The following is a 22,791-nucleotide window of genomic DNA, read 5'->3' on the forward strand; positions in this document are numbered from 1 at the left end:
ACAGGCACGTGCCACCACACCCAGCTAATTTTTTATATTTTTAGTAGAGACGGGGTTTCACCATGTTGGCCAGGCTGGTCTCTAACTCCTGACCTCAGGTGATCCGCCCGCCTCAGCCTCCCAAAGTGCTGGGATTACAGGCGTGAGCCACCATGCGCGGTCCCTAAAATGTCTTTATATGTAGATCATCTAGTCCAATTTGGTCAATGTATATATGAGGAATCAGAAACCAGGAGAGGGGGATGTGACTTGCCAAAAGTCACAGTAAACTCCTAACTAAACCAGGACTACTTGTCAGGTTCTCCGATCCCCAGTCCCAGGCATTTTACTTATAGCCATCTTGGGATCTTGAGCAGTCCTGAGATTCTATGACTCTGTGACTCTATGGTTCTATAATTCCAAGACAAAGCAAACAATTCCAGTGCTCCAGGCAGCCTCAGCACAAGAAAAGAACATGGTCTAGACTGAAGTACCAACTAAATCATCTCCTTTCAAATTATCACCGACACCATCATGGATTCAAGCACCGCACACAGTCCGGTGTTTCTGGTATTTCCTCCAGAAATCACTGCTTCAGAATATGAGTCCACAGAACTTTCAGCCACGACCTTTTCAACTCAAAGCCCCTTGCAAAAATTATTTGCTACAAAAATGAAAATCTTAGGGGTAAGTAAGACTTGCCCCTATGTATATTTTACTGAGGCAGGGGAAAGGCTAGGGAAATTATCTGTTGGCACATGTTTGAAGGTAGGAGCCTATTCCAATTCTTCTTTAAGACAATGTGAATATAGAGTGTTGGTGGGCCATTTGAGAGAGGATATTTGAGAAGAACGAATCATGTGGGTCTGGACTTGACAAAAAATGCTATCATTTAGGACTCACCTACTTAAAAAGTGATAGTTGCTATGGCAGTAAATGAGATTACTCAGACTGAGAAGGTGGACTGAGAAGAAGAGAGCAGAGCACAGACTCACACGTTTTTGTATATTGTATACCTTCCATTTTTGTATATTGTCCTCATTAGTCTTTCCCAGCACTTGTCAAACCACTGCTTGGTGTCACAGTGCATCACATGAGTGGCTCAGAGAGGGAGAGAGAAAAAAAAAAACCCGAAGAGATGGAGAGCCCTCTGGGCCTGAGAGTGTGACAATACCTCAACAGGCTCAGAGAATTGGCCATCTCCAGGCAGGGCTCCTCACAGTCCAATTCTGCTTGAGGCCAGCCTGGTATACTCATTTAGAATTCAGTGTTTCTCAAACATTCACATTTATGGGCTAAAGAACTGAAGAACTTATGAAGACACAGGTTTCCCAGCCTCACCTGGAGACTGTTCAGTAAGTATGGGATAGGGCCTGATAGTTCGCATTTCTAGCTCCCAAGTGATCCTGATGTTGCCAATCCATGGACCACATTTTCAGGAGCACTGATTTAGATCATTTTACCTATCACCAAATACCAGATAGAGGAATTAAGAAAGTACCCAGGAGCATCATAAAGGGACTTCTATTATTCTTCCCCTAATTACCAAAGAGAGTAATTGCCAAATCCTTTTGACCAAAAGAAGATATTCTAAACAGAAGGGAAACTATCACTTTGCTTTTCCTCACCATGACTTTTTCCTCTATTTGCAGACTATCCAGATCCTGTTTGGAATTATGACCTTTTCTTTTGGAGTTATCTTCCTTTTCACCTTGTTAAAACCATATCCAAGGTTTCCCTTTATATTTCTTTCAGGATATCCATTCTGGGGCTCTGTTTTGGTGAGTATAGTCAATCAAGTTCAATTTGAAGCCATGCCAACCAGGATGTTAGGGAATTCTTCGCAATGAAATAAGCTAGATCCAGTTGTATGACATGCTTTCAAAAGTACAAAAAACTAACCTTGTTGAAATTATTTCCCCATTAGTTCATCACAGTCACTGATATTCCATCATTAGGTCTTGAAGTTCCTTTGGGAATACTTCTTTTGAGGCTTGCAGTTGTTTATTTGGCTATTCATTCATTTGAAATTAGTTACTATTTATTATAAGCCAGATACACAGAGAAAGGCAATGGGCCTCTCCCCCAAAGACCTCTCAGTCTAGCAAGAAAACATGTAAACAGATCACTTCAAGTCAGTGTGATAAATGTTATCACAGAGGTGCAGGAAATGCTTATGTAAGCAGAGATGAAGGAGCAATTTATTCTTTACAGAAGTGAAGTGGGAAGGGTTTCTCAGATATACCTTTTGAGCTGCAGAGAGGTATTTATTAAACCCAATGTAGTCACAATCAATAAACATTAACTTAGGACCTAATTTAGTGCCAGAGAATGGGCAGAGCAATGGCTTCAGGGAAAAGAAAGCAGTGCCTGAGCTCAAGGTCTCAGTTGAGTGAGGAGTCAGACAATTAACACAGGGTGTGATGAGGAAGAATAAACACAGGGGCTGCCTCCATAGGAAAGGCATCAACAAAACAGAGGGGACAACGCCCAGAGACATTTCCAGCTTGACCAAGTTTTAAAGGGTGAATGGTTAATCAGGTGAGGACACACACACAGAAGATGGGAGCTGGGATACCCAAGTGTAAGGATTAGGGATGTCTTGTTGCATGCCAAGAGAGAAATATGAGCAAAGGCTGAAGGTATGGGAGAGCATTTTCTATTATGTGAACTATAAGAGTTCAGCACAGGGAGTGAGGGTGGAGAGATGAGGCTGGAAAATACCCATGAAGGGGCTGGAAATTTAAACATGGATGTGCTGTAATCAGATTTGAAATTTCCACTAGACAACAATGCTACCACGTGTGACCCACTTCCAAGAAAAATCTTGGAGATTTTTAAGAACTACCAGCACATTCACTGCAACCCCACCTTATGTTCCCATCCAAGAGAACACACTGGATTGCAGTAAGATGGAATCCAATCTTGATGATTATAAACTGACTTGAAATCCCTTTGTCATGAGATCAAAGCTGAGTCCACAATAGCTATAAAAAGAACATGGATGAGTAAACCAAAGCCCTGTACAGTTAAAAAAAATGTTCATGTTCAAATAAATAGTTAGGGCTAAAGGAGATTTCCAGACCAGTGTTTTGTCCACTATTCCATTTGTGGAAAGTCATATAAAGCAACTCACCCTTCTCACTGCCCTGAGGAGTGTGTGAACTTAGAAGGCGGGCCTGTAAAAGAAATGCATAGAGGTCTATTCTGTAAGAACTCAACATCAGCTAAACATGGCCATCATTAACATATTTATTCCTCTTAACAGTTCATTAATTCTGGAGCCTTCCTAATTGCAGTGAAAAGAAAAACCACAGAAACTCTGGTGAGTTATATTCTTACTTTATTAAAAATATATTTTGTAGCCAGTCATGGTGGCTCATACCTGTAATCCCAGCACTTTGGGAGGCCAAGACGGGTGGATCATGAGGTCAGGAGTTCAAGACCAGCCTGGCCAACGTGGTGAAACCCCATCTCTACTAAAAATACAAAATTAGCCAGGTGTGGTGGCACACACCTGTAGTCCCAGCTACTCAGGAGGCTGAGGCAGGAGAATTGCTTGTACCTGGGAGGTGGAGGTTGCAATGAGCCGAGATCATGCCTGGGCAACGGAAAAGACTCCATCTCAAAAAAAAAAAAAACAAAAAAAAGTAATGAGTTACATTTTCACTATTTCCGCTTTATTAAAAATATATAACTTTCAAATAATTTATCCTGGCCTTGAAAAAAATTTGTAAAATCATTAGGTCACCATAATTCCACAAACTATCAAGTATTAATACCAATAAACAGCATTTGCTTCCTGTTTTCCTAGAATTATAACCCATTATGCCAGAGGAGAAAGTTTCTCTAGGTCATCTAGTTTAGCTCTTATTTTATGTATGAAGACACTGAGGCTTACAATCGTTAAATAGCTTGTCCAAATTCCCAGCCAATTAATGGTAGAATTATTTCAACATTCCAGTTACTTATTCATTCTTTTTTGTTTTCTGGGTATTTACGGCATACCAGGCACTTTGACAGGCACCACTTTGACTCATACGAAAGGCAAACTGTAGACAATCTAATTAAACCATAAACAGAATCTCAAAATAAAGAATACAGTGCTACTGAATGTAAAGTTATAGATAAATTATAAGAAGAATATTTTTACTTTACTCAAAGAATTGAAGACATAAGATATTACTATGCCAACAAAAGATTTTAGCAAAGGACTGAAAATTCTTAGTTTGTCATTTTAGGGAGAAATTAAAAATGGCAGAGAAGTGCAGCATTTAGTTAAACTTAGGAGTCTTAAAATAAAAATGTAAACAGACCATGACTTTCACCAGAAAATCAAAATGCAATTGTTACAGGCACACCCTTCCTCCCAACTGAATAAGAGTTAACTTAGGCATAGAATATGGGGAATGGAAAGGTTACTAAAAGTTCACAAGATCCCCTTATTGTGTAGATGAAGGCCTGAAGCCCAAAGATGTGAAGCAATTCGCATAGGATCACAGAGCTGCCTCGTGGCATTAAGATGCTGTGACTAAAATCCTGCTCTCCATTCTCCACACTCATTGCTTTGTTTGTAGTACAGGCTGGACCCCAGTCACACTGTTATGTTCTTATTCTATTTCAGATAATATTGAGCCGAATAATGAATTTTCTTAGTGCCCTGGGAGCAATAGCTGGAATCAGTCTCCTCACATTTGGTTTCATCCTAGATCAAAACTACATTTGTGGTTATTCTCACCAAAACAGTCAGTGTAAGGCTGTTACTGTCCTGTTCTTGGTAAGTATGTTGCATTTATAGAGTGATGAGTAAAGGGCTTAATAGAAAATATTTATGAGCACTCAATCAGCACCATTCAGATCATGTTGTGGATACACATGTATTTTCTTTTACTGACAAACATTTATGAAATCCATAATATTTGATAGACATTACACCAGGCATTGTGGAAGAGAAAAATAAACACATTATAACTCCCACCTTTAGGAATTCACAGGAGCACAAGAGATAAAACATACACAAATCAGTATGATACAAATATAAATCTAAAAAAAAAAGGTACAGGAGTATGGCTGTAGTTTATAGCCCTATATGTACATTAGAATCACAGTGGTGTGTTTTTACAGTTCTTGATTTGGTTTTAACAGGCTGAACTTCTGATAAAGCATGATAAGATTGAAAAGGGGCATTTATTTTAGCTGCCTCCAAAATACCACTAAGATTAGTGTAAAAGAATGTAAAAGGTTTGATCCACATGGAGAGAAAAAGAGAGTTACCAAACACACACAAAAATTGCTGAGGAAATTGAAAACCCACCATCTAAGGCAAAGCGGGGGGAAGTCATATTAGAAGATATTTCTTACAGCAGAGCCTAAGAAATACTTAATATTTGAATGCACCAGGTCCACAGAAAGCAGGACTAAAGAGCAGAAAATAGGAAGACTGATTTTGGTAATGGTTAAGTATGGCTATGTGGATTAACTCTTCTCTGAAAACAGAAGTCTTTTTATTAAAAAACAAAACAACCTTAAAGACATTAAAAAGCTGAAAGGTCAGCTGGAACTACTAGATCAATTTTTAGATGAAAGCCTGCAACCTGAAATTTACAAGTGGAACTCTGAAGAGCATGAAAGCTACTTATGCCTTCAGACCCATTTGCCAGTGATGCTTATTTGGAATCCAATCCCTGGCCCATGTGGACTGAAAGAGAAAGAAGTCAAGGTTTCACATCCACTCAAAGTATAAAGACTTAAGAGAGATTTTCTCCATATTAAACTAGGTCTTTGATAGGCTACTACGCTCTTCAGGTAAGGGCAAAAAGATATACAAAGTACCCTGCCCCAAAATAGCAAAGTCGCTGAAAAAAGTTTAAAAAGGAAAAGTATTTGAGAAGTGTGGCCACAGGCCAAACAAACCCCTTGACAACCTCCTTCCACGCCCCAATCCCCACTGACCTTTGCTAGGCATAAACTGGATAAGGCAAGAATGCTTTACCTGAATTTGGTCTTGGTATGTGGTGCCCCTGGTACCTGGCAGAAGCAAAACCGAAGTCTATCTAGGAGAAAAACATTCATTAATCTTAATAAATTCCCATCAAATTTTCCATTGAAAATTAACAGTAAGCACTCAAAAGAGGCATAAAAAGAAATAAGACAATGCGAATAACAACTAATAGAAACAGAACATAGCAAAAAAAAAATCACCTGTAAATTTCTGATACTAAGTATATTAGAAGAGATTTTAAAACCACAATATTTATCATGTTTTAAGAAATAAATGAGGGGGGAGGAGCCAAGATGGCCAAATAGGAACAGCTCCGGTCTACAGCTCCCAGCGTGAGCGACACAGAAGACGGGTGATTTCTGCATTTCCATCTGAGGTACCGGGTTCATCTCACTAGGGAGTGCCAGACAGTGGGCGCAGGTCAGTGGGTGCGTGCACCCTGCGCGAGCCGAAGCAGGGCGAGGCATTGCCTCACTTGGGAAGCGCAAGGGGTCAGGGAGTTCCCTTTCTGAGTCAAAGAAAGGGGTGACGGACGGCACCTGGAAAATCGGGTCACTCCCACCCAAATATTGCGCTTTCCCGACGGGCTTAAAAAACGGCGCACCACGAGATTATATCCCGCACCTGGCTCGGAGGGTCCTACGCCCACGGAGTCTCGCTGATTGCTAGCACAGCAGTCTGAGATCAAACTGCAAGGCGGCAGCAAGGCTGGGGGAGGGGCGCCCGCCATTGCCCAGGCTTGATTAGGTATACAAAGCAGCCCGGAAGCTCCAACTGGGTGGAGCCCACCACAGCTCAAGGAGGCCTGCCTGCCTCTGTAGGCTCCACCTCTGGGGGCAGGGCACAGACAAACAAAAAGACAGCAGTAACCTCTGCAGACTTAAATGTCCCTGTCTGACAGCTTTGAAGAGAGCAGTGGTTCTCCCAGCTGGAGATCTGAGAATGGGCAGACTGCCTCCTCAAGTGGGTCCCTGACCCCTCACCCCCGAGCAGCCTAACTGGGAGGCACTCCCCAGCAGGGGCACACTGACACCTCACACGGCAGGGTACTCCAACAGACCTGCAGCTGAGGGTACTCTCTGTTAGAAGGAAAACTAACAAACAGAAAGGACATCCACACCAAAAACCCATCTGTACATCACCATCATCAAAGACCAAAAGTAGATAAAACCACAAAGATGGGGAAAAAACAGAACAGAAAAACTGGAAACTCTAAAAAGCAGAGTGCCTCTCCTCCTCCAAAGGAATGCAGTTCCTCACCAGCAACAGAACAAAGCTGGATGGAGGATGACTTTGACGAGCTGAGAGAAGGAGGCTTCAGACGATCAAATTACTCTGAGCTACGGGAGGACATTCAAACCAAAGGCAAAGAAGTTGAAAACTTTGAAAAAAATTTAGAAGAATGTATAACTAGAATAACCAATACAGAGAAGTGCTTAAAGGAGCTGATGGAGCTGAAAACCAAGGCTCAAGAACTACGTGAAGAATGCAGAAGCCTCAGGAGCTGATGCGATCAACTGGAAGAAAGGGTATCAGCGATGGAAGATGAAATGAATGAAATGAAGCGAGAAGGGAAATTTAGAGAAAAAAGAATAAAAAGAAATGAGCAAAGCCTCCAAGAAATATGGGACTATGTGAAAAGACTAAATCTACGTCTGATTGGTGTACCTGAAAGTGATGGGGAGAATGGAACCAAGTTGGAAAACACTCTGCAGGATATTATCCAGGAGAACTTCCCCAATCTAGCAAGGCAGGCCAACGTTCAGATTCAGGAAATACAGAGAACGCCACAAAGATACTCCTCGAGAAGAGCAACTCCAAGACACATAATTGTCAGATTCACCAAAGTTGAAATGAAGGAAAAAATGTTAAGGGCAGCCAGAGAGAAAGGTTGGGTTACCCTCAAAGGGAAGCTCATCAGACTAACAGCGGATCTCTCGGCAGAAACTCTACAAGCCAGAAGAGAGTGGGGGCCAATATTCAACATTCTGAAAGAAAAGAATTTTCAACCCAGAATTTCATATCCAGCCAAACTAAGCTTCATAAGTGAAGGAGAAATAAAATACTTTACAGACAAGCAAATGCTGAGAGATTTTGTCACCACCAGGCCTGCCTTACAAGAGCTCCTGAAGGAAGCACTAAACATGGAAAGGAACAACTGGTACCAGCCGCTGCAAAATCATGCCAAAATGTAAAGACCATCGAGACCAGGAAGAAACTGCATCAACTAACGAGCAAAATAACCAGCTAACATCATAATGACAGGATCAAATTCACACATAACAATATTAACTTTAAATGTAAATGGACTAAATTCTCCAATTAAAAGACACAGACTGGCAAACTGGATAAAGAGTCAAGACCCATCAGTGTGCTGTATTCAGGAAACGCATCTCACATGCAGAGACACACATAGGCACAAAATAAAAGGATGGAGGAAGTTCTACCAAGCAAATGGAAAACAAAAAAAGGCAGGGGTTGCAATCCTAGTCTCTGATAAAACAGACTTTAAACCAACAAAGATCAAAAGAGACAAAGAAGGCCATTACATAATGGTAAAGGGATGAATTCAACAAGAAGAGCTAACTATCCTAAATATATATGCACCCAATACAGGAGCACAAAGATTCATAAAGCAAGTCCTGAGTGACCTACAAAGAGACTTACCCTCCCACACATTAATAATGGGAGACTTTAACACCCCACTGTCAACATTAGACAGATCAACGAGACAGAAAGTCAACAAGGATACCCAGGAATTGAACTCAGCTCTGCACCAAGCAGACCTAATAGACATCTACAGAACTCTCCACCCCAAATCAACAGTATATACTTTTTTTTCAGCACCACACCACACCTATTCCAAAATTGACCACATACTGGGAAGTAAAGCTCTCCTCAGCAAATGTTAAAGAACAGAAATTATAACAAACTATCTCTCAGACCACAGTGCAATCAAACTAGAATCTCACTCAAAACTGCTCAACTACATGGAAACTGAACAACCTGCTCCTGAATGACTACTGGGTACATAACGAAATGAAGGCAGAAATAAAGATGTTCTTTGAAACCAATGAGAACAAAGACACAACATATCAGAATCTCTGGGACGCATTCAAAGCAGGATGTAGAGGGAAATTTAAAGCACTAAATGCCCACAAGAGAAAGCAGGAAAGATCCAAAATTGACACCCTAACATCACAATTAAAAGAACTAGACAAGCAAGAGCAAACACATTCAAAAGCTAGCAGAAGGCAAGAAATAACTAAAATCAGAGCAGAACTGAAGGAAATAGAGACACAAAAAACCCTTCAAAAAATTAATGAATCCAGGAGCTGGTTTTTTGAAAGGATCAACAAAATTGATAGACTGCTAGCAAGACTAATAAAGAAAAAAAGAGAGAAGAATCAAATAGACGCAATAAAAAATGATAAAGGGGATATCACCACCGATCCCACAGAAATACAAACGACCATCAGAGAATACTACAAACACCTCTACGCAAATAAACTGGAAAATCTAGAAGAAATGGATAAATTCCTCGACACATACACTGTCCCAAGACTAAACCAGGAAGAAGTTGAATCTCTGAATAGACCAATAACAGGAGCTGAAATTGTGGCAATAATCAATAGCTTACCAACCAAAAAGAGTCCAGGACCAGATGGATTCACAGCTGAATTCTACCAGAGGTACAAGGAGGAACTGGTACCATTCCTTCTGAAACTATTCCAATCAATAGAAAAAGAGGGAATCCTCCCTAACTCATTTTATGAGGCCGGCATCATCCTGATACCAAAGCTGGGCAGAGACACAACCAAAAAAGAGAATTTTAGACCAATATCCTTGATGAACGTTGATGCGAAAATCCTCAATTAAATACTGGCAAACCGAATCCAGCAGCACATCAAAAAGCTTATCCACCATGATCAAGTGGGCTTCATCCCTGGGATGCAAGGCTGGTTCAATATACACAAATCAATAAATGTAATCCAGCATATAAACAGGGCCAAAGACAAAAACCACATGATTATCTCAATAGATGCAGAAAAAGCCTTTGACAAAATTCAACAACCCTGCATGCTAAAAACTCTCAATAAATTAGGGATTGATGGGACGTATTTCAAAATAATAAGAGCTATCTATGACAAACCCACAGCCAATATCATACTGAATGGGCAAAAACTGGAAGCATTCCCTTTGAAAACTGGCACAAGACAGGGATGCCCTCTCTCACCACTCCTATTCAACATAGTGTTGGAAGTTCTGGCCAGGGCAATTAGGCAGGAGAAGGACATAAAGGGTATTCAATTAGGAAAAGAGGAAGTCAAATTGTCCCTGTTTGCAGATGACATGATTGTATATCTAGAAAACCCCATTGTCTCAGCCCAAAATCTCCTTAAGCTGATCAGCAACTTCAGCAAAGTCTCAGGATACAAAATCAATGTACAAAAATCACAAGCATTCTTATACACCAACAACAGACAAACAGAGAGCCAAATCATGAGTGAACTCCCATTCACAATTGCTTCAAAGAGAATAGAATACCTAGGAATCCAACTTACAAGGGATGTGAAGGACCTCTTCAAGGAGAACTACAAACCACTGCTCAAGGAAATAAAAGAGGATACAAACAAATGGAAGAACATTCCATGCTCATGGGTAGGAAGAATCAATATCGTGAAAATGGCCATACTGCCCAAGGTAATTTACAGATTCAATGCCATCCCCATCAAGCTACCAATGACTTTCTTCACAGAATTGGAAAAAACTACTTTAAAGTTCATATGGAACCAAAAGAGAGCCCACATCGCCAAGTCAATCCGAAGCCAAAAGAACAAAGCTGGAGGCATCACACTACCTGACTTCAAACTATACTACAAGGCTACAGTAACCAAAACAGCATGGTACTGGTACCAAAACAGAGATATAGATCAATGGAACAGAACAGAGCCCTCAGAAATAACGTCGCATATCTACAACTATCTGATCTTTGACAAACCTGAGAAAAACAAGCAATGGGGAAAGGATTCCGTATTTAATACATGGTGCTGGGAAAACTGGCTAGCCATATGTAGAAAGCTGAAACTGGATCCCTTCCTTACACCTTATACAAAAATCAATTCAAGATGGATTAAAGACTTCAACGTTAGACCTAAAACCATAAAAACCCTAGAAGAAAACCTAGGCAATACCATTCAGGACATAGGCATGGGCAAGGACTTCATGTCTAAAACACCAAAAGCAATGGCAACGAAAGACAAAATTGACAAATGGGATCTAATTAAACTAAAGAGCTTCTGCACAGCAAAAGAAACTACCATCAGAGTGAACAGGCAACCTACAAAATGGGAGAAAATTTTTGCAACCTACTCATCTGACAAAGGGCTAATACCTAGAATCTACAATGAACTCAAACAAATTTACAAGAAAAAAACAAACAACCCCATCAAAAAGTGGGCGAAGGACATGAACAGACACTTCTCAAAAGAAGACATTTATGCAGCCAAAAAACACATGAAAAAATGCTCACCATCACTGGCCATCAGAGAAATGCAAATCAAAACCACAATGAGATACCATCTCACACCAGTTAGAATGGCAATCATTAAAAAGTCAGGAAACAACAGGTGCTGGAGAGGATGTGGAGAAATAGGAACACTTTTACACTGTTGGTGGGACTGTAAACTAGTTCAACCATTGTGGAAGTCAGTGTGGCGATTCCTCAGGGATCTAGAACTGGAAATACCATTTGACCCAGCCATCCCATTACTGGGTATATACCCAAAGGACTATAAATCATGCTGCTATAAAGACACATGCCCACGTATGTTTATTGCGGCATTATTCACAATAGCAAAGACTTGGAACCAACCCAAATGTCCAACAATGATAGACTGGATTAAGAAAATGTGGCACATATACACCATGGAATACTATGCAGCCATTAAAAATGATGAGTTCATGTCCTTTGTAGGGACATGGATGAAATTGGAAATCATCATTCTCAGTAAACTATCGCAAGAACAAAAAACCAAACACCGCATATTCTCACTCATAGGTGGGAATTGAACAATGAGATCACATGGACACAGGAAGGGGAATATCACACTCTGGGAACTGTTGTGGGGTGGGGGAGGGGGGAGGGATAGCATCGGGAGATATACCTAATGCTAGATGACGAGTTAGTGGGTGCCGCGCATCAGCATGGCACATGTATACATATGTAACTAACCTGCACAATGTGCACATGTACCCTAAAACTTAAAGTATAATAAAAAAAAAAAAAGAAAAAGACCATTAAAAAAAAAAGAAAAAAAAAAAGAAAGGAGATAAGCCAATAGTTTTCCAAGCTGACTTAGAAACTTGACAAAAAAATGGGTATCTCCTTACTGTTTGTCAGCATAACCTAACCTACCTTCTCTTATTATCTGTCAGTCTGAAATACCCCTCAATAATAAAAATGTCAAGACTTGAAAAAAAAAAAAAAGAAAGAAATGATAAACTTTAAAATACCTCAGGGAATATAAAATAAAAGAAAGTGAACTAGAAGATTTTCTGTGTAAAACTATTATGTACCCATAAAAATAGAAAATTAAAAAATTTTAAATTTTAAAAAAAGATGGTCCCAGTAAATGAGTTTAAAAAACAAAACACAACTGCATTCTGTTTACAAGAAACAGCTACACTAGTAACAAACAAATAGATTTAAGGCAAGAAGCATTGCTAAACGTATAATAGGGGACTTTCTATAATAAAAGGGTCGATTCACAAGAGAAATATTACATTTCTAGGTTTGAATGCTCCTAATAACAACTCAAAGCCAAAAGGAAAAGCTAACTCAGCTGAATGAGTAGAGAAAGCTAAAATCATCATAAGAAATTTTAGCACACATTTCTCAGCAACTGAAAGAATATGTAGACAGACCATAAAATTATAGAATTTTGAATACAATTGATAAAATTGACCTAAATGTCATATATAGAATGAACACTACACCAAATAACTACAATTATAATACTGTCAACTGACATTTTTAATTGACAGATAAAATTATATGTATTTATCATGTATAACATATTTTGAAGTACATATATGCATTGTGGAATGTTTAAATCTAGCTAATTAACAAAGGCATTACCTCCCATAGTTATCACTTTTGCAGTGAGAACACTTAACATTCACTATCTTTGCACTTTTAAGAATACAATAGCCATCATTCTCAGCAAACTAACACAGGAACAGAAAACCAAACACCTCATGTTCTCACTCATAAGTGAGAGTTGAACAATGAGAAGACATGGACACAGGGAAGGGAATATCACACACCAAGGCCTGTTGTGGGGTAGTGGGACAAGGGGAGGGAGAGCTTTAGAACAAATACCTAATGCGTGTGGGGCTTAAAACCTCGATGACAGGTTGATAAGTGCAGCAAACCACCATTGCACATGTATACCTGTGTAACCTGCACGTCCTGCACATGTATCCCAGAACTTAAAATAAAATAATAATAAAAAAAGAATACAATATACTGTCATTAACTATGGGCACCCCGCTGTACAACAGATCTCTTGAACTTATTCCTCCTATCTAACTAACTGATGGAAGTGATAAGACAATAGAATTACATCTTTAAAGTGCTCAAACAAAATAATGCCAACCCAGAATTCTAGGCCTGGTGAAAATGTTCTTCAAAAATGAAAGTGAAATAGCCAGGCGCAGTGGCTCAGGCCTGTAATCCCAGGACTTTGGGAGGCCAAGGTGGGCAGATCACTTGAGGTCAGGAGTTTGAGACCAGGCTGGCCAACATGGTGAAACACCATCTCTACTAAAAATACAAAAATTAGCAGGGCATGGTGGTGGGCAGCTTTAATCCCAGCTACTCGGGAAGCTGAGGCAGGAGAATCACTTGAACCTGGGAGGCGGAAGTTGAAGTGAGCCGGGACTGCGCCACTGCACTCCAGCCTGGGCAACAGAGCAAGACTCCATCTCAAAAACAACAACAACAACAAAAACACAATGAAAGTGAAATAAAAACAACTGAAAAAATTGACAGATTTCACTTAGAACATTTTCAAGAATTAGCCATGTGCTGAGCCTACAAGCCTCAACAAAATTCAAAGGATTAAAATCATACACAGTATATTGTCTGAAAACAATGGAATTGAATTAAATGTCAATTTTAAAAAGGCAAAAAAAAATCCCCAAAACTGTTTTGAAATTCTAAGTTATACAAGGCTCAAAGAATTTACAATAGACATAAAAAAATTAAAGACAAAATAATAGAAATATTTATATAAATTGATTACAACTAAAGTGTGCTTAGAGGAAACTTTACGACCTCAAAGGCAAGTATCAGGAAGGAAAATAGACTAAAAAGTAAATTATCTAAATATTCATACCAAGAAATTAGATTAAAAAATTAAATTTAAAGAAAACGAAAGAATTGAGATATAGTATTCTATAATAGACATAACAAAGAATAGAGATAAAAACTAATGAAATACAACACAAACAATAGATAAGATAAAATAAAGCTAAAATATGGATGTTTGAAAAACTAATAAAATTGGTAAACCCCTAGATATTTAAAAAGAAAAAAGAGAAAACACAAACTATCATTATCAGAAATGAAGGTGTATCACTATCAATACAATAGCCAAGAATATATGAGGAAATTATTAACATAAAAATTATTTGATGCGTTAGATGATTGTTTCCTTATAAAACCTACCTACCAAAACTATGCAAAACCACCTGCCATGACTAACACAGGAAAAAATGTATATATCTGATTGGGCTTATATCTAATAAAAAATCAAATACATAATTTAAAACTTTCTCTCAAAAAAGAAAAAGCAAAGCCTTGCAGGAGCAGACTAATTTCTTCTAAACATTTAGAAAAGAAACAACACCAAACTGAATACTTTCAGTTCACTTCCCAACTCACGAGTATTCATGTGAGGCTGTCACAAGTTTGACATGAAAACATAAGGACATTATAAAATATTTAAAAATTACGGGTAACTCTATCTTGTAAACTTTGTGAAGAAATCTGAAATAAAATATTAACAAAATCAAATTCAGCACAATATATGATAATATACCGTGGCCAAGTCAGTGGATACCAGAAGTACACAATTGATTTCACATTCAAACATCAATCAGTGATACACCTAAATGTGAAATCCTAAACTATAAAGCTTGAGTGGGTGGGCTGCAGGGAACTTAGGAGAATATCTTCACGACCATGGGAGTAGACAAAGCTTTCTTAGATAAAACATAAAAGGGACTAAATATAGGGGAAAAATAAAATAAAATGGACTACCAAAGCACAGAAAGGGAGAAAATTTCCTCTCTCTCTATATCTCTCTCTCACACAAAAGACCCACATGCAGAATATATTAAGCACTGCTGAAAATCAATAATAAAAAGGCCAAAAAAAGATTAAGACTTGAGCAAGCAGTTCACAAAGAAAGATAGATAAATGGCTAGTGAGCATGTGAGAACGTGCTCAACATTATTAATCATCAGATAAATGCAAATTAAAATCACAATAAGACACTACTCCACACACACCAGAATCATTTTAATTAAAAGGACCACCAATACCGGGTGTTGGAAGGAATGTGAAGCAACTGGAACTCTCATACCCTTTTGATGGAAATGGGAAACGGAAAATGGTTCAACCACCTTGGAAAACCATTGGGTGGTTTTTTAAAAAGTTAATCATACACCTACTTTATGTCTCATGATATAGACAAAAATGTTTATAGCAGTCCTATTCATTATAGTTAAACTGATAAGGAATTCAAATTTCTATCAACAACAAAATGGCTAAAAAAAGGTAATTATTCAAATAATAGAATACTTCTCAGCAATATAAAAGAACAACCTACTGACACAGAGGAGCATGAATGAATTTCAATTTATTATACTGAGGCAAACGATTTCAGATAAAAAATAAACAGGCAAATTTAACACATGATGCTAGAAATCAGAAGGGTGGTTGACTCTCAATAGGGTGGGAGGATTGATTGGGAAGGGACACAAGAGAACCTACTGGGGTGATAAAAATGTGATATATCTTGACGTGGAAAGAAAAAGAGATAAAAGACATTTCTTCTTTTTTTTTTTTTTGAGATGAAATCTCACTCTGTTGCCCAGGCTGGTGTGCAGTGATGTGATCTCGGCTTACTGCAACTTCCATCTCCCAGGTTCAAGTGATTCTCCTGTCTCAGCCTCCCGAGTAGCTGAGATTACAGGCTCATGCTGCCATGCCCAGCTAATTTTTTGTATTTTAGTAAAGATGGGGTTTCAGCATGTTGCCCAGGCTGGTCTCAAACTCCTGAGCTCAGGCAATCCACCAGCCTCGGCCTCCCAAAGTGCTAGGATTACAGGCATGAGCTGGCGCAACCAGCCAAAATACACTTCTTTATATATAAACTTTGATATAGTTAAAAATGGAAAATATAGTTTTAAAGCAGATAACAGCAACATTTTCATGTGTTTATATACAGAGTGCATATAACTGACAAGAAGTCAAGAAAAAATTTTCTTTTTAAAAGATAAAGAATATGAGGAAAGAATTTACAAAAAGGAAACTACAATGGCCAAACATACAATAATGCTCCAATTCACTAATAGTCAGGGAAATGTCAATTAATTTAACAATGAACTAATATTTACATCACTAGACTGGCAAAAATTAATGAGTTATAATTTATGGCTGGTATTTATCACTGGTGAAAACAATGTTCTTGTATATCAGGACTAGAAGTGTGCAATGTCACTGCCATTTTGGGAAGCAAGGATACAACATTTACCTACCTGAATGATAAACAGACCTTTTAACCCAGATGTCTATCTCTACAGCAATTAAACCACCTATATATAAGGTATATGTACAACAATGCTATTGCAGCATTGTTCAGAGGGGTAAAACAAACAAACAAAAAAACACAGAAAAAAAGAGGAAATCAATCAGTTCCTGTCACAAAAGAATAAATGAATGATGACAAACTACACCATGAAATATTATGTGGCCATTAAAAACCATGTGGCTCTAAAATAGCTCTTCAATCTATAGTTAAAATATAGTAGACAAATAAGGCTTCAGGAGAGGATGTTAACCATATTAACCTTTGCAACCTAAGTATAAAGTAAAGCTCTCAGAAGACTGCAAACTTTAACTGGTAAGTGCAGGTCTGCAGCCTCTGGGCTACTGACAAGATGTGTATCTCTATTTGTGCTCATAGTTGCCAAAATACAAAATATTTTGAAGGTCTTTTGCTGTGATTGAAAAAAACACAGGTGGGGCCGGGCCATGGTGGCTCATGCCTGTAATCCCAGCACTTTGGGAGGCCGAGGTGGGCAGATCACCTGAGGTCAGGAGTTCAGTGCTCCCAACATGGTGAAACCCCGTCTCTACTAAAAACACAAAAACTAGCCGGGTTTGGTGGTGGGCGCCTGTAATCCCAGCTACTCGGGAGGCTGAGGCAGGAGAATCGCTTGAACCTGGGAGTTGGAGGTTGCAGTGAGCCGAGATCCTGCCATTGTACTCCAGCCTGGCTGATAAGAGTGAAACTCCGTCTCAAAAAAAAAAAAAAAGACAAAAAAGAAACCAAAAAAACGGTGGAACTACTAGCCTATGCTTCTTATGTCTCTTTCGCTTTCTCTTTTACTAAGCCAATAGTTTTCTTTTTTCCCTCTTTTTCTTTTCTATTTTTAGTTCTTTTTCCTGTTTCTTCACCTTCTTTCTTTCCCCTTCATTAGACCACCTTTTATATATGCATTTCTTTGCATTTTATGCATTTATAAAATGGACTATTTCCTACATATATAAATCAAAAATGTATTTTTATATGCCTTTCTCTAAAAAGATAATATGCTATGCTATGCTATGCTATGCTATCCCATGCTATGCTATGCTATGCTATCCTATGCTATGCTATGCTATGCTCTGCTATCTTATGCTATGCTATGCTATCCTATGCTATGCTAGCTATCCTATGCTATGCTAGCTATCCTATCCTATGCTATGCTATGCTATCCTATGCTATGCTATGCTATCCTATGCTATGCTAGCTATCCTATGCTATGTTAGCTATCCTATGCTATGCTATCCTATGCTATGCTATGCTATCCTATGCTATGCTATGCTATGCTATCCTATGCTATCCTATGTTATGCTATGCTATGCTATCCTATGCTATGCTATCCTATGCTATGCTATGCTATCCTATGCTATGCTATGCTATCCTATCCTATGCTATGCTATCCTATGGTATCCTATGCTATGCTATGCTATGCTATCCTATGCTATCCTATGTTATGCTATGCTATGCTATCCTATGCTATGCTATCCTATGCTATGCTATGCTATCCTATGCTATGCTATGCTATCCTATCCTATGCTATGCTATCCTATGGTATCCTATGCTATGCTATGCTGTGCTATCCTATGCTGTGCTATGCTGTGCTATGCTATGCTATGCTATGCTATGCTATGCTATGCTATGCTATGCTATGCAATGCAGTGCTATGCTATCCTATGCTGTGCTGTACTATGCTATGCTATCCTAGGCTATGCTATGCTATGCTATCCTATTCTATGCTATGCTATCCTATGCTTAAATAGATAGATACTCTCATAATCCTTCACTGATTTGATTCCTAAGCATCAGATACACTTGAGATATTTGGGGAAGCTTTTATTATCTGGGCATCACTATGTCATTATAATCAGGAAAACCATTACTGTGCCAACATGATGACTCTTCATTTTTTTTTCTTCTTCTTCTATTACAGGGAATTTTGATTACATTGATGACTTTCAGCATTATTGAATTATTCATTTCTCTGCCCTTCTCAATTTTGGGGTGCCACTCAGAGGATTGTGATTGTGAACAATGTTGTTGACTAGCACTGTGGGAATAAAGATATGTTAAAATATTACTTAGCAATGACTTCTGCTTGTAAGGGAAAGCCAAAGGACACATAGAATCTTAAGGCTGGGAACTCTTTGAAGCAAAGGGGAGTGGCTCAAGTGAAGGGGTTCTGGGGACATTTTGACTGATAAAGCACATTCTGCCTCTTGGCAATGCCATCTGCACCTCTCCCCAAATCAAATGGTCACCTTGGTGTTGTCACCTCTGTTAGTCATGCATTATTTCAACTAAAGGACAGCAATGTGGTGTTGCAAAGATAGGAACCAAAGCCCAAGGTCTGGGGTGACCCAGTCATCTAACTTCTCTGGTTGATGACATCTCCTGTTGATTTCACTAAGAGACTCCACCCAGTGGCTCCTACTCCAGTGGTGTGTGGAAAGATGAGCTGGTTGGTGGAATGGTTTGGCCCATAAATTCTACATTAATGCTGCAAGATCATCGATGTTAAAGAGCTGATCAACTAGAATACTAACAATAGTAAAAATAATGAGGGCAAATATTGGTGGAACCACTACTATATTCCAGGCATCATTCTAAGTATTATATAGGTGTTACTCATTTAATCTCACAAAAGTCCTAGGAGGTGAATTGTATTATTATACCCATTTTACAGAAAAGGAAACTGAAGCACAGAGGGGGTAAGTAATTTGCTCAAGGTCATAAAGTTTGCAATGGCAGAGCCATAGTATCAACAGGCAGCCGGTTCCAGAATCCAAGGTCTTAATTCCAATGCCAAGCAAAGTTTGGAAGGAACTACTTTCCTCTGGATTCTCTTAACAGCTTTTGCATTCAATCTGTTATGATATCTCGTGTTCTGTAGCCTATGGAGTATACTACTGTAAACTTGTGAAAAGAGAAATAAAGTCTTAGTATTATTACAAAAATAGTTTTGAACTTATAGGGCACCTACAAAGGTCTCAAGGACCCCAGGAAATCCCAGACCACACTTTGAGAACCACTACCTTATATGGTATTGCCTCTCACTGGCTGAATACCTCCTAAGTATTAGAGGTCTCACCTGTATCATCTCACTTGTCCTGACAGCCCTCAGGGTAGATATGTCTTTTGTCATAGTCATAAAAATTGAAGCTCAAAGTGGTTAGCTTTTCTGAGAGCACAAAAGGAGCATGATTTAGAAAGAGGATTTGAGTCAAGTTCCCTAACTTCAAATCCCATTATCCTATGTTGTTTATGGTATAGAAAAAAAAAACTCAGCATACTCAAAAAATGATGTAACAGGCTTTCATTTCTACTATTTGCTGGCAGCAGCTTAGGTTATAGGTGCATTTGTGAAGGTGAGGGATACAACATGGCAGGAAAAATAAGTAAGTTTTTTACTTCAGTGAAGTTAGGTTATGATGAAAAATACTTGGCAACTGAATGATGTACAGATGTGTGAGGCTTGAGATATATTTGAGGGTGCAAAGTCTTGGGCTTTTAAGTCAACTAGGTTTAAATGTTGTCTTGAAGTCAAAAAATAGTAGATGCAAGTTGTGGAGAAAAGGGAATGCTTATACACTTCTGGGGGGAATGTAAATTAGTTCTGCCACTGTAAAAAAAGCAGTTTGGCAATTTCTCAAAGAACTCAAAGCAAAATTACTATTCAACCCAGCAATCCCATTATTGGGTACATACCCAAAGGAATATAAATCGTTCTACCATAAACACATATGCACGTATATGTTCATTGCAGCACTATTTGCAATAGCAAAAACGTGGAATCAACCTAAATGCCCATCAACAGCAGACTGGATAAAGAAAATGTGGTACATATACACCATGGAATACTACATAGCCATAGAAAAGAATGAGATAATGTCCTTTGCAGCAACATAGATGAAGCTGGAGGCCAGTATTCTAAGCAAACTAACACAGGAACTGAAAAGAAAATACTGCATGTGTTCTCACTTATAAGTGGGAGCTAAACATTGAGTACATATGGACACAAAGAAGGGAACAACAGGCACTGGGGCCTACTTGAGGGTGGAGGATGGGAGGAGGGTGAGGATCAAAAAACTACTATTGGGTACTATGCTTATTACCTGGGTGACAAAGTAACCTGTATATCAAACCCCCATGACATGCCACTTACCTATATAACACATCTGCACATGTACCCCGAACCTAAAATAAAATTTAAAAAACAAAAGAAAGAAGAAATGTTAAAATTATTAGAAATAAAGATAGAAGACTTCTTTACAAGGTCAAGGTAGTAAAGAATTTCTTAAACAGATCCCAGAACATGAATAGTACCAGCAAGAACTGATACAACCCATTTAGTCGTTATTAAGAATGTTACGTAAGTGTGACGAGAGCAGCTACAAATCAAAGCCTTTTAGCAACACAAATAACCAACAAAAATAATGGGATATAGAATATATAAAATCCTCCTATACATTAATAGAAAAATACAACTTGATGAAAACTTAGTCCAAAGCCATGCACAGCCATTTCACAGGAGACAGAAACAAAGGTTAATATATGAAAAGCACTCAATTTCTTAAGCAATTGTGGAATGAAAGGAACACTCCTACCACAATGGTATGAGTGTAAATGAAGACAACCACTTTAAAAACTATTCCCTAGTAAAGGTAAAGATACACATACTTTATAACCCAACAATTCCACTGCTAGTTAATATACGCAAGAGAAATTCTTGTACATGTGCAACATATGACACGTACGAATGTTTCCAGAGCAGGATTGCCTGCAATACCTCAAATGTCCACAGACAGAGAACAGATCAATTGTACCATGTTCCCTACTTGAGGACCACATATTGGTAAAAATAAATTACTTGAAGCAAATCAACAAAGATGAATTTTACACATTTAATGTTGAGTAAAGAAAGCAAGTCACAAAAGAACATCTTATTAATTCTACCTAAATAATGATTAGAAAACACAAAAACTAAGCAATATGTCGTGTGAAATGTAAACATATGTGGAAAGTCAAAATACAATGAAAAGGAAGAGAGTGATAAACACCAAATTCAGCATAATTGTGAGCTCTGATAAAGAGGGTGGCTTGGGGAAGGATAACCTGAGAGCTTTCAAAGGTATCAGTGACACTCTTGTATCTCTAATCATGGCTGTGGGCACATGGTTTCTTGTCTCACTGTTATAAGTACTTTTTCATACATATTATTTAATTTTTTAAGAAATATAATTGAGAAAGCAAAACAACATCTTATTTTCATTAAATTTTTTATCACATAATGATATTTTTATAGTTAACACCTGCAGAAAAATGTTACCGTTACATATCAGTAACACTTCATCTCCAATGATAGCATATTTATTGGTACATAAGAGAAAAAACTCTTTTCAATACTATGAGGTCATAATTGCATTTTTTTCTTCAGCTATATTCCCACATCACAAAAGCAAAGGGAGTGATCCAGTAATCTGCACATGGGAGTACATCAGACATTTTTATATCTTAAAACGAATAATAATAAATGTTTTGCCATTTAAAGCTGTGTCACTTGAACAAATTAATCTTTGCGGGCTTAAAATTTTTAGACTAGAATGCAATAATAGTAATACCTACCTAATGGGTTTACTGTGAACCTTAAATGAAACATGGAAAGTGAGTTTATCAGTGCCTGGAACTTAAAAATCACTTAGTAAATGCTAGTTTTTGAAATTTATAATTGAGATTTTCTTGCTCTAAACATCACTTATTTTACCATTTACCAGCTTTCCAACTTGGGAATGGCTTCCTCCATTTCCTGAAATTTAGTTTCCACAATTATAAAACAGAATCAATATTATATGTGTGGTAAGGCTTATATATGGACAATTCTTGACATAAAAGTAATTATTTAACTAATATTACCTTCCTAGCTGTTCCAAATGT

General features: G+C 38.3%; 1 protein-coding gene across 1 annotated transcript; it reads left to right on the top strand.

The window, feature by feature from the left end:
- The first annotated feature begins 394 nt into the window (after positions 1–394).
- MS4A5 (membrane spanning 4-domains A5) lies at positions 395–21,028 on the top strand. The gene is made up of 5 exons (XM_003826341.5): positions 395–666; positions 1,632–1,760; positions 3,248–3,304; positions 4,604–4,756; positions 18,791–21,028. Exons 1-5 carry the CDS (start codon positions 514–516, stop codon positions 18,899–18,901), a joined length of 603 nt encoding a protein of 200 aa, XP_003826389.1. The 5' UTR covers positions 395–513; the 3' UTR covers positions 18,902–21,028.
- The last annotated feature ends 1,763 nt before the right edge of the window (positions 21,029–22,791 follow it).

Source organism: Pan paniscus, chromosome 9 (assembly GCF_029289425.2).
Source record: "Pan paniscus chromosome 9, NHGRI_mPanPan1-v2.0_pri, whole genome shotgun sequence".
NCBI lineage: Eukaryota > Metazoa > Chordata > Mammalia > Primates > Hominidae > Pan > Pan paniscus.

Excerpts from the sequence above, each read along its gene's own strand:
- MS4A5 (XM_003826341.5), top strand. The coding sequence starts at position 514 with ATGGATTCAAGCACCGCACACAGTCCGGTGTTTCTGGTATTTCCTCCA. Across the intron at positions 1,761-3,247 it reads CATTCTGGGGCTCTGTTTTG|TTCATTAATTCTGGAGCCTT; the intron begins GTGAGTATAGTC and ends TCCTCTTAACAG. Across the intron at positions 4,757-18,790 it reads CTGTTACTGTCCTGTTCTTG|GGAATTTTGATTACATTGAT; the intron begins GTAAGTATGTTG and ends CTTCTATTACAG.